Here is a 13746-nt window from a genome sequence, read left to right as displayed (position 1 = left end):
TATCCATTTAGCATTTAGTGGTGTCGGTTGCTCTGTGGGTCAAATGTCACGACCTGTGTTCATGACCTCTGACCTCATATGGGGCTGAAGGTGCCGCTATGGATTCTGCCAGTGTTATTAAACACGATCAATAATGCTGAAGGTGCTTTTGAGTGGATCAGAGAGGCCAGCGTTATATTGATTAAAGTGAGTCGAGAGAGAGACAGATGGAACGAGGGGTTTAGGAGGAAGCGTTATGATATCAGATATGCAAACTGTGGATGTCAGCAGAAATACACACACACACACACACACACACACACACACACACACACACACACACACACACTCGGCAGGTGATGTCACTGTGCCGGATATGTAGGTCAAATGTGGCTGAGGTTGTATTGCACTGTATATTCTACTTCTGTATTTTTAGTAATCAAGCTAAAGACACACACATACACACACACACACACACACACACACACACACACACACACACACACACACACACACACACACACACACACACACTGGTTTCCATTGTACAAAATATATTCTATCCTCTAACCCTAAACCTTCCCTTCACAGAACACTTTCTGCATTTTTTCATTTTCAAAAACCATAAAAAAAATTACATAGTATGATTTACAAGCTGTTTTCCTCATGGGGACCAAAAAAAAAACATTTTTGTGGGGACATTTTGTCCTAACGTAGAGTTAACCCCACACACACACACACACACACACACACACACACACACACACACACACACACACACACGTTCACATAACAAAACACACTAACATTAATAAAAACATCCCACTGGACAAATATATTGCTCAATTATTACTCTTATTGATCAACAGGCTTACGTTTTCAATTATGATTCATTTAAGTAATTTTGTCTCAAATAATTCCTCATTGCTTTTCTTAGGACATATAAATGTCCATTGTTATTGTGCGGTAATAGCGATAAAATCAATATGGATAGAAGCTTAGATCATTCATGGAAATGCAGCTTTTAAACACAGTTTGAGACGCCATTGAGATTATTCTGCATCTCTAGAGGAGATTTTCTCAGGAAAAACATCATAAAAAGCCTCTTTTATTTCTGTCTAGGAGAAACTGCGGAGATTTTTTTTGTGATCATTTATTTATTTATAGCAAGGTTGAACATGGTCCACATGTGCGACCACAAATAACTATATACAAGACCAGGGTTTGCTTGTAAAATATATATATATATAATAGATAAATAGATAAATTAGGAGGTGGATTATATTTGTGCATTTTCCATTCCTGTGGTTCTCATTATATTTCTGATTATTTGATAGCAACAAGCATCCACGTTACACCGCGTCAGCTCTGAATACTAATGTGAAATCTGTGTGTGTGACAGACGTGTTCACAGAGTTTTCCCTGCGCCGGACGAGCGCTGAGAAACGTGTTTCTGTCTCACGGACCGTATCCAGCCAAAGACAAGATCCACCTCGCTCGCATCATCAGGTGACCAGGCTTTTACATTCATGCACTTTATTCAAAGATTTAATCAAGATTTACATTTGATCAGGATGCATAAGAAACTGTATTCAGCAATGACCCGTTAAAATGATCAAAAGTGACAGTGACTACATTTATAAAAGATTTTTTATTTCGAATAAATGCTGTTTTGAACTTTCTGTTCATCAAGAAAAAAGTTTCCACAAAAATATGAAGCAGCAGCACGACTGTTAATATTAATAAATGTTTCTCGAGCAGCAAATCATCATATTATACTGATTTCTGAAGGATCATGTGACACTGAAGACTTGAGTAATGATGCTGAAAATTCAGCTTTGATCACAGGAATAAATGACATTTTACTAGATATTCACATAGAAAACTGTTATTTTACATTGCAATAATATTTCACAGTATTGCTGTTTTTACTGTATAAAATAATTGCAGCCTTGGGGAGCAGAAGAGACTTCATTCAAAAACATGAAACAATCCTAAACTTTTGAACGGTATCTCCTTTGGGAATTTTAGCGTTTTAGCATCACGCTGTACCAGTTGAACTGTGTTTGTGTGATATAACTTGTGTGACGTTACAATCATGTTCATCAAATGCAGGATCAATGTAAAAGAGGGTAAAAGAGTGTTTGAGGGTCAGTGTGTGTGTGTGTGTGTGTGTGTGTGTGTGTGTGTGTGTGTGTGTGTGTGTGAGTGAGAGCTGAAGCATCAGATGTCCATTATCGCTCTGGCTGATGGCCGCTGTCCAAACCTCACTCTGATTGGATAGAAACGTCCCGTCAGAAGGTGGAGTGTGAGTGTGTGAATCAGGGAGCTTTACATGCTTTTGAAGAATACACTGAGCACCAGATGAAGCCAATGCAAATGAGCTTGACTTAAACATGCAAATCAGTGACGGCGTGATAATGTGACGCAGCATATCAAATCAAAGCAAACGCAATGAGAGTGTTGCAGGGATTTTAACACTATCTAAAAATGTGTTTTGCATTTTCTTCTTTTTATTTTAACCCCCTCCAGTCACTAGAGACCGCCTGCATGATCCAATCAATTCCTGCCTTTTATTTGGAAATACAGATAACTCGCAAAATTAGAGTATCAGAATGTGCAAAAGTTCATTTATTTCAGTAATTCAACTTAAAAGGTGAAACTAATATATTATATAGACTCATTACATGCAAAGTGAGATATTTCAAGCCTTTATTTGTTATAATTTTGATGATTATGGCTTACAGCTTTTAATTTCTAATTTTGAATTTGGGGTTTTCATAATCATCAAAATAAAGTGCATCCGTTTTTAGACTATTTAGGAAAAATGGGTCCTAAATGTATTATTTCGTTTTTATTTTAAAAAAGTGTGTGTGTGTGTGTGTGTGTGTGTGTGTCTGTGTGTGTGCAGGAGGAGTTATGTTGGAGTGGAGCTGGTCCAGTGGCTCCTGGAACAGTGTGTGTCGGTTCAGTGCCGGTCAATGGCGTCCCGTGTCTGGCAGGTGCTTCTGGAACTGGGGATTCTGCACTCAGGTAACACACACACACACACACACACACACACACACACACACACACACACACACACACACACACACACACACACACACACACCACTATAGACTATTATAGGGCTTGCAAATATTTAGAATTTATTATTTATTTATTTGGTTTAATTTTCAATTTAGTGATTTTGTTGTGTTTTTGTAATTTTTTTGGTCCCACTTTATATTATGTGTCTTTAACTACTATGTACTAACATTTACATTAATAATTTGATGCAATGCATGAAAAATGCATAATACAATTTTATTTTATTTTATATGAAATATATATTATCCATAACATGTTTTATTCTAAAACGTTGAGGAAAAACAAAGTCATAAAACTAAACAAGCTGATATTTTAAAAAAAATGAGCTAAGAATTCAGTAAGATTTTGTTTGGGCGCAGTACTAAACGTTTCCACTCGATGAAATTCGTTTCCCATTCATTTCCAATGCGGCCATTTTTGACCATGAACAGTACAAGTGTGACTTTCTTTTTTAAGACTATTTAACCTTTTCGAATCATTTCCATGTTTTTTTTTTGTTGTGTGTTCAAATAGCAAAAATGACCGAACAGCACCATTGGGTTATTTCATTTTTAATTTTAGTTACATTTTATGAATTAAGAAGCTCGTAAACATACTTTATCAGTAGATGTTATTGGTATTTATGGTATTATTAAGCAATCATTTAAGACATTTTCCTTATATACAGTAGCCTACCGTAAAATCTTTTTGGCATAAAGGCTTCTATAAAATTTAGTCAAGAACTTGGACTTTCTAAGAATGTATAGAATTTCCTGTAACACGGCATAGAGTGCAGTATAGAGCACACTGCGTGAAATACTGTATCCCGAATACTGTAAAGTGTGAAGAATCAACTTTGATAGCAAATTGAGTTGTTCAGCCATGATGTAAATTTGTAGGTCACCCCAGAAGGCTCATTCCCCGTGGGGTCCCGCTGGAATTTCTAATGGGTTTTTAGGGAATCATTTGAGAAACTCCACTGGGAAAATTGTAATTCAGTAGGACTATAAACTTGGAACAGCTCTATATCAACCACACACACATCACATCACACTCACACATGGTTGAAAGAAGAACAAGAAGATCAAGATCAACTTTAATAATCCACTTCGAAGGCAATCCAAACAGGCGGGCGAACAAAACACAACCTCTAACAGACGTGACCGGACAAATGAACTATTTGTCTATTAAATGACAATAAACATTAAATAAAAATAAACTATTAAATGAAAGCTGCAACTTATGAAATAATGATAAACACCTGAATAAATTAATCTCCGTGACAACTACAGAGAGGCGGGAAACTGAACAAAGGAAGTAAGGAACACACGTGACTGAAAATAACAAACTAATAACAATAGGGCTGTTCAAACGACACCGTTTTCAACTGAAACCGTAAAACTTTTTATGTGTTTTGGCCGTTCGTTCACACGACAACAGCGTTTTGGTGCCAGAAAAAGCGCACTTTTGAAAACGGTCTCTTGTGTAAACAACAAAAACGCGAATCTCTGAAGACGATGACGTCATGCACATGCGTATTACATGTTCAGTCTGTAGTGTTTCATCGCCATCTAATGGCATGGCAGCAGAATACAGCGTTTTTAGTCGATTTCGCGGGTCCGTGTGAATGGGGACGCTCGCGGGTGAAAATATTTTATTGGATGTGCCTTTCGTTTATACGGCGACGGCGTTTTTGGGGCTTAAAAACGCAAAAAAGTCAAACCACCCTCCAGAGTGGAAATCTTAAAAACACTCCACCATCGCGTTCCCGTCTAAAGGGTAAAAACGCAAAAGTCTGCTAGACAGTGAAGGCGTCGCGTACGCATGCGCCAGTACAGGAAAATAACAAAACATTATCAAACTAAAATATAGCATTAATTTAATTGACAAAAAAATATATAAAATCTGTCATTTTTGAGCGACACGCGAAGAGCAGCGAGGGTTAAAGCAGCAGCTTTACCGTATTAAACATGAAAAACTGTGTCAGCGTCTCTTTCAGTGCTTCACATCGCCACCTAGCCGCCTGGAGTGCACACTACATCCAATTTCACACACTTTTGCGTCACCATATGCACGCAGATTTCTCCCCATAACGCCCGTCTAAACGCAGAATAAAAAGTGATAATGCAACGCCACTTTTGCGTTTTCTCTTCAGATCGTTTCCGTGTAAACAAAGCCTAACTAAACAGAACCATGACACATACACTGATTTTTTTTTTTTTTTTTTTACGGAAATTGCTAGTAAATGTAACAATTAATTACAAAAAACATTGAAATTCTGAAGTAGAAAAACTTAAAATAGTATTTTCTTATAAAATAGTTTTATTTGCAATTTAAGAAAATGTTTTTTGCATTGCATGCTGAAAACCCCTCTCTGTCTGTCCTGCCCTCAGTGGACCAGCGGCTGGTGTTTGAAGACTCAAACACGTACTATCAGTTCTCATTTGAGGAGTGCGACGCTCAGGGCTGTGAGTTTCGCAACGAGGAGGAATGGCAGAACGGTGTCCGTCTTCTTCTGCAGCTCGTCCCCTACGTCCAGTTCAGGGTCGTCAGTCCGTAAGTACAACCAACATGCATGTGACATGCTAACTCTGTCTGTTAATGTGCTCAGTCAGGTAATATGTACAGAATGCTACTCATGTTCATTTTGCCATATATGACCCTGGACCACAAAGCCAGTCATATGGGTCAAGAGATTTATACATAGCCTGAAAGCTGAATAAATAAGCTTTCCATTGATGTGTGGTTTGTTAGGATAGGACAATATTTGGCTAAGATACAACTATTGAAAATCTGGAATCTGAGGGTGCAAAAAAATCGAAACATTGAGAAAATCTCCTTTAAAGTTGTGCATTTATGTTCACGATTGTGCTGCATTCACTCACAGAAATACATGTTTTATATATTTACAGTAGGAAATTTACAAAATATCTTCATGGAACATGATCTTTACTTAATATCCTCATGATTTTTGCCATAAAAACAATCAATAATTTTGACTCATAATGTATTGTTGGCTATTGCCACAAATATACCCGTGCGACTCGTGACTGGTTTTGTGGTCCAGGGTCACATATGTACTGTATATTTTGTGCAGTATGTAAACTTCCTATATGCAAAATCCAGAATAAATGTGCAGTATTCAGATAGAGCACTGCACACTATAGTAGAATATTGTCTCATATCATGTATTATTTAAAGAACTAGTATGCAGTGTATACTGTGCAGTGCACTAGTCTCCGTTTGATTTGGATGCGTCAGGAAACCGATTGTTCTCTTGACCTTTTGATTTGGTTTTTCCTTGTTAATCCTGTTTAACCACAAATCCTCCTCAGGAAGCAGGAAATAAAATATGTGTGTGTTTGTTTTGTGTGAGTGTATATAGGCTCATGTATATGAGCTTTAGAGTCGAATTTTTTTTTTTTTGTACAGCGACAACATCTTTGCTAATCATGTTATTGATCATTTGTTTGATTTTGTTATATACAACTGATCAAAAGTTTGGGTTCAGTAAGATTATTTTTTGGAAAACCTTTCTTATTACCAATGTTAAAAACAGTTGAAAACACTCACTCTTATTCATCAATGCATCAAATTGATCAAAAGTGGCTTTTATAATTCACAAAAATCCACAAAAATATGAAGCAGCATGATTGATAATAATGTTTCTTGAGCATCAAATCAACATATTAGAATGATTTCTGAAGGATTATTTGAAGTCTGGAGCAATATTTCTTAATATTACTATTTTTGCTGTATGTTTTTATAAATAAGCTTTGATGAGCATAAAAGACTTCTTTAAAAAACATTAAAAACATCTTACCGACCCCAAACTTTTGAATGGTATTGTATGTCTGTATATTACGATCATAAAAGAGTTTCCACAGGTGATGGTTTTATTAAAGAGGTTCAGGTGGATGGTTTCTGTTCCCCTTTTCCTCTCTAAATCCCAGTTTAGCTCCAGGACTCGAGGCCTTTGACATCAAAAACAAAAGAAGGTCCTTTTTAAAAGAAGATAAGCTCACATCCAACATAGTTTTTCCCTGTAGTCCGCGACCCGATCAGAACAAACCCGCGGCCAGCGTTTGGGTCATTCGCTCAACCTCAACTCCATTGAACTAAGCTACGTGTAGATTAAAGCTTTTGATTGGCTTAAACATGTCTTTGCTACAGATGATGGGATTGAGAACGTGTCCATCCTCTAATGCTTTCATCGCTTCAAGTGTGTCTGCGGCGAGATTTGATTCCGGCTGTTTTGTTAGCGGTGAAGGACGAGGCTGATATCGCAGAGAGATGTGAACTGCAAGATTCAATTTGAACAGACAGCTGATGTCATTTTCAGGAAGGTGAACATGGGATGGCGTCCCGAGTCCACGGCAGCATTTTCCCCCCCGCTGACGGGATTGGAAGTGACACGGTTTGGCCTCGGTGACACCAGACGGCGAGCTGTTCGATCCCGTTCGGCTTCACAGAGCTGCGCCTCGACCCCAATCAGCCACAATCTCTTCGCCCCCTCGTTTCTCATCCGAGAGTGTATTAAACCACAAATGAGATCCTCACGCAATAGCCAACCAAATGAGATCAAATGAAAAAAAGAAACTCATGCAAGTTTGCTGATATTACCGCGCCGTTTCTGCATCTACAGCCTCACGGCAACAGAAACTCTAGTTTGCCCGAGTTCTGACTGAGATTGCTTTCTGAACTGATCGGATGAGACCAAAAAATACTGGATACCGCAGAATAATGATAAAAAGAAATGTTTTTTTATTGTGCTTCTGCACGCAAAAAACACAAACAGCACGATTCATCAATGATTGACTCTTATGAGCATTGTTTTAATGAATCATCAAAACACTCGATTTGGATCAGACTAATGAATCAAGGAACACTCCACTTTTTTGGGGAAATAGGCTCATTTTCCATCTCCCCTAGAGTTAAAGAGTTGAGTTTTACCGTTTTCGAATCCATTCAGCCGATCTCCGGGTCTGGCGGTTGCACTTTTAGCATAGCTTAGCATAGATCATTGAATCTGATTAGACCGTTAGCATCTCTCTCAAAAAAATGACCAAAAAGTTTCGATATTTTTAATTTTTAAAACTTGACTCTTCTGTAGTTACATCGTGTAGTAAGACCGACAGTAAATGAAAAGTTGTGATTTTCTAGGCCAATATGACTAGGAACCATCCTCTCATTCCTGCGTAATAATCCAGGAACTGCTGCCGTACCAGTAGCGCAATGATATTACACAGCGCCTGAAAATAGTCCCCAGCTCGGTAACTTCCAACGTGACCGGTGTTGTGCCGAATTATTACCCCCCTCGTTGAAGTCAGTACCTGATTGCCTAATCCTAATCCTAACCCCTCCCCCACAACTAATCCTAAAACATACCAATGCTAGGGGGGTAATAATTTGGCGGGGGTCGAAATTCGGCACAACACCGGCACTAAGTTTGTAATATCATTGCGCCTGCTGGTACGGCAGCAGTTCCTTGCTTATTACGCAAAATCGCAACTTTTCATTTTCTGTCGGTCTTACGATGTAACTACAGAAGAGTCAAGTTTAAATTTTTTTTTTTAGAGAGATGCTAACGGTCTAATCAGATTTAATGATCTATGCTAAGCTATGCTAAAAGCATAGATATATACACAAGATGTCGCCTTGGGGTTCTAAGCATGCGTCAAAACCGCCGCCATCTTGGAACAGGGGTCTTGTCATAGGAAGTAACGCTGCTATCTCCGCCTGTACTTCGAATTCATGGATGATGCCGGACTTTTGTGCTGCGTATGGATGTTCACACGAACGAAATCTGAACTAGGAAGAATGTTTTTTTGTTTTTTGTTTTTTACGTAGAATCAATTTTCACAGAGATATTGCTATTAAATTTCCGAATTAATTACAAAGAAACTGAAAATAATAATTCTAACAAACAATTATAAAAGTGGAAAGACTGAAATAGTATTGTCTTGTAAAACTTGCTCCAATAATGTTTATTTACAACTTCGAGTACTACATTTTTATTGTGTATTTAACAGTATTTAGCAGCTGACTAGACAAGTTGGGTCTAGTTATGGGATGAATTATTCTGTAGAAACAATTTCGTTATTGACACTGTAGCAATGATTTTTGGCACACGTGACTTTTATTATACCAGAGTGAAAGATGCAACATGTAAAAAAGATGGTCAAACGAGTGGTTTTGTGTGAATGTGATTGTGGTTTCTGTTGATTTGTGTTGTGCTGGTCTCATCAGAAGAATCAGAAACCCCTGAAGCTACAGGACGAGGCTTTTAGCCAAGATTGTTTGGATACTGCCTCTCTTTCAGCCACCCACACACACACACACACACACCTCGTGCCGCACGGCTCATTTGCATGTTATTTGAATTTTATCTTCAGCTGTGGTGAAACTAGTAATGGTTCTGTGGGCTGAATGAGCGTGCATTTGTGTACAGTGTGTGTGTGTGTGTCTATGTGTCTATGTGTCTATGTCTATTTGCCTGCCTGTGTGCATTTGAGTGTGTATATGTGAGCGTGTCTGTGTTCGCATGCATATTTGTGTGTGTGTGTGTGTTATGTCTATTTGCCTGCCTGTGTCCATTTGAGTGTGTATATGTGCGTGTCTGTGTTTGCATACATGTGTGTGTGTGTGTGTGTGTGTGTGTGTGTACTCTCGTGCAAGCGTGCCTGACTCATTTAGAAGTCGCCGCCATTCCGAGTCACTGGTGGAGGTAGAGAGAGACGAGGAGGCGTGTGATGATGAAAGCGTGTCAGTCGTGTGATGAATGGACTGACAGCGGAGGAGAAGGAGGGAAACTTTGGCCCACTTCTCAAACTCACTGGCCCAGTTTTAGCTGCGTGATGTGGAAGGATGTGCTGGAGGTTTCCTCTTCACAACTGCTTTGTCCCAGATTATAGCAGTTTTCAGTTTGTTCTGCTCATGTTGTGGTTTATACATGCACAATCTGCTCTAAAAATTGACTTTTTAAATCCCCAAGGAGCCATGTAGCTTATGCATAAACACTATTTAGTTACAGTAAAATGTTCTGAAGAACATATAATGAAAAATCAAGAGCTTTAATTCAATTATTAAAGAACAATATAGTAACTCAAGTACCCTAATCCACCAAATATGATTTTTATTTTTAAGGGGTGTGGGCCAAATATGTGACCCTGGACCACAAAACCAGTCTCGAGTCGCACGAGTATATCTGTGGCAATAGCCAACAATACATTGTATGGGTCAAAATTATCGTTTTTTCTTTTATGCCAAAAATTATGAGGATATTAAGTAAACATCATGTTCCATGAAGATATTTTGGACATTTCCTACCGTAAATATATAAAACATGTATTTTTGTGAGTGAATGCAGCACAATCGTGAACATAAATGCACAACTTTAAAGATGATTTCCTCAATGTTAAATTTTTTTTGCATCCTCAGATTCCAGATTTTCAAATAGTTATATCTCAACCAAATATTGTCATATCATAACAAACCACACATCAATGGAAAGCTTATTTATTCAGCTTTCAGACTGTGTAAATCTTCATTTAAAAAAAATTGACCCATGTGACTGGTTTTGTGGTCCAGGGTCACATATTTGGCCCACAGATCTTACATGCATTTTAAACTTCCTATAGTATACCACATGCCAAAAACTCAGTCTGAGCTTGATGTGTGTTTTGGAGCGTCGTGTGTAATGCGGTGCACCACCAGCAGGAGGCAGTAGAGAGCAGAGAGGGCTTTGAGTGTGCTTGGATTGATGCTGTACTTTCATAACTGGCATGCTATTTTTTTTTCCAGTATGCAATATGTAAACTGTGCACAGTATGTGCATTTTCTATTGGCATGGATGGAATGCCATAGACATACATTACAACATTTGCCAAAAAGTGCACACTGCATGAGTTACTGCATCCCATAATGCATTGCACTCGACTTGACCTTCCATTTCCAAAGTGGCGAGTTAAGCAAAATCAACCGCATTTTTTAAAACGACTGTTTCCTGATTGATTATTTGATCATATTGCCGACAGTTTAGGAGATTTTTACACAAAAATTGCACATTAACAGGATGCACTCTCTGAATTTACATGCACGATATAATATTCATCACGGAAAGCTTCTTTATATTGCACACTACTAGTATTCACAGATAGGTACACTGTAAAAAAAATATTTTTAACGTTGTAAACCAATATTATTGGATTGTGTTTTACAAGAAAATACTTTCTACTTGAAAATTACTTGCCGTAGTGCAAATTTACTTGCAATTTCTGAGTAAAAACTGTTTCTACACCCATTTTTTCCAGTGTAGTTCACTAGTATTCATGTCCCAAATGATGCCCTTGCCATCGTCTTCCTTCAAGTCCTCAATCTGGTGCGATAACACCGTTTAGCCTGTCAGTAGGTCCGTATCAGCGCGCACTGGCCACAGTCGTGCGTCGAGGGCACTTCTGAAACCTGGGACACACATCAAGTGCACCGTTTGGGACGGGGCCTGTTTTGAACATGACATCTGCTTCTTGTCTTACAGAACATCACTGTCACAGAGGTCAGCTCTCACGAGACAGCCATGCATTGTCTCTTCAGAGGTGTTTTATCTCGTGTGTGTGTGTGTTTGTGTGTGTGTGTGTGTGTTCTCTTGCAGACCCGAGGAAGACCCCGACAGAAAGCGTGATATCTGCAGTGAGATACTCCAGATGAAGGCTCTGGAGAGACTCACGTCTACGGTAAGCGTGTGTGTGTGTGTGTGTGTGTTTGCTGACCCATGCGCCAGATCCCCGACTCCATGTCTTCTGTCCCCTGGTGTGTGTAAATATCCACTCCAGCCTGAAAGAATCTCATCCATCACACAGACACTCGTCTGACACCAGCGGACAGAGAAACCATCCATTTAGCCGACCGCTCGCTCTCCAACAAACACCCGCACAGTCCCGTCGGGCTTTTACATTATTCTGGGCTACCACGGTTTCTTCCTGGAAATCACTATTTTAGAATTTTGAAAATATCATGGAATTAAAAAATAATAATCTTAAGTCATGAAATGTACATTAAAAAAATTTAAAGTGATTTTTTTTCTATAAAACGAAATATTTGTTTACTTAAAATATATATATTTGATATATATATATATATAAATATTTTAATGCATTTTATTTTTTTAAATATATGCTTTACTTATGTTTATATATATATATATATATATATAGAGAGAGATTACATTTGATTTTGATTTTTCAAGTTAATACATTATTATATATTACATTTTATTTGTTATAGTTCTAGAAATATTTTAATGCATTTTATATATATATATATATATAATAATGTATTAACTTGAAAAATTTAATTCAAATGTAATATCTCTCTCTCTCTCTCTCTCTCTATATATATATATATATATTATAAACATAAGTAGAACATATATATATATATATATATATATATATATATATATATATACATTATAAACATAAGTAAAACATATATTTAAAAAAATATATTCAAATACATATTTTGGTTACAAATTGCTCATTGATTACAGATTTTTGTGACATTCCAAAAAGTAATAAATGACAGTGCTTTACATTGTTTATCATGGAATATATGTCAATAGGGAAAATTGACTCTTTATAAACTACATTGATTTCTGATGAAAACTTTTAAAGCAGCCGTACAGATATGAACTCAACATATGTGACCCTGGATCACAAAACCAGTCACGAGTCGCACGGGTATATCTGTGGCAATAGCCAACAATACATTATATGGGTCAAAATTATAGATTTTTCTTTTATGCCAAAAATGATTAGGATATTAAGTAAAGATCATGTTCCATGAAGATATTTAGTAAATTTCCTACCGTAAATATATAAAACATGTATTTCTGTGAGTGAATGCAGCACAATCGTGAACAAAAATGCACAACTTTAAAGGAGATTTTCTCGACCAAATATTGTCATATCATAACAAACCATACATCAGTGGAAAGCTTATTTATTCAGCTTTCAGATTATGTATAAATCTCAATTTTAAAAAAATTGACCCATGTGACTGGTTTTGCGGTCCAGGGTCAAATATTTTATATCAACTGAGACATTAAACACATAAAAACAGCGAGTAGATTATGTGAACTAGTGGTTAAGATCAAACTGGTCGGCCTAAGTGTGTCATAAAGCATAGAGGCGATTCCCTCTCTCCTCTAAATGTTGAGTCAGTCCCGGATCCACACAGCGGTCCTCCGCTATCCCACGAGTCCCTGCTGTCTGAGTCTCTGCTGTGGGATTCCTCTTGTCTTCTTCCCAGCCGTGGATGTGCTCCAGAGATCTTCACACAGGCTCACGTCTGCGTTCTGCTTTCGCTGCGGGTGAAACATGAGCTCATGCATGTGGAGTAAAGTAAAGACGCCGTACTCTTGTGCTTTAACTGGATTACACTGAGAAACACAAGTGTTTTTACCACAGGTGCAGAATGAACTCGCTGCTGCTCTCGCAAGAAAAGCCAAGAAATCAAGTAAGACGCTTTTATATTCATATATTACATCTGACTATTCTGTGACTGCTTTGTCATTTTTTTTGCTTCCATAATTATCCGGTTTTTAATGACCAATTCCCACCATATCTCTGATCCTTGCAGTTAAAATGCCTGTTTTTTTTCCTGCTCTGCCTTAAGAATCATCCTGTATTGTGATTG

General features: G+C 37.8%; 1 protein-coding gene across 2 annotated transcripts in view; it reads left to right on the top strand.

Moving 5' to 3' along the window:
- The window catches only part of rapgef5a (Rap guanine nucleotide exchange factor (GEF) 5a), a 63501-nt gene that overhangs the window by 9607 nt on the left and 40148 nt on the right, over positions 1 to 13746 (top strand). For both annotated transcript variants that reach the window (XM_079591085.1, XM_079591086.1), the window contains exons 3-7: positions 1382 to 1488; positions 2891 to 3012; positions 5445 to 5607; positions 11702 to 11783; positions 13518 to 13566. In XM_079591085.1, the coding sequence (XP_079447211.1) occupies positions 1382 to 1488; positions 2891 to 3012; positions 5445 to 5607; positions 11702 to 11783; positions 13518 to 13566 (523 nt within the window). The remainder of the gene's footprint in view (positions 1 to 1381; positions 1489 to 2890; positions 3013 to 5444; positions 5608 to 11701; positions 11784 to 13517; positions 13567 to 13746) is intronic.

Source organism: Phoxinus phoxinus (genome assembly GCF_949152265.1).
Source record: "Phoxinus phoxinus genome assembly, chromosome: 19".
Classification (NCBI taxonomy): domain Eukaryota; kingdom Metazoa; phylum Chordata; class Actinopteri; order Cypriniformes; family Leuciscidae; genus Phoxinus; species Phoxinus phoxinus.
This window is presented reverse-complemented; position numbering and strand designations above follow the sequence as displayed.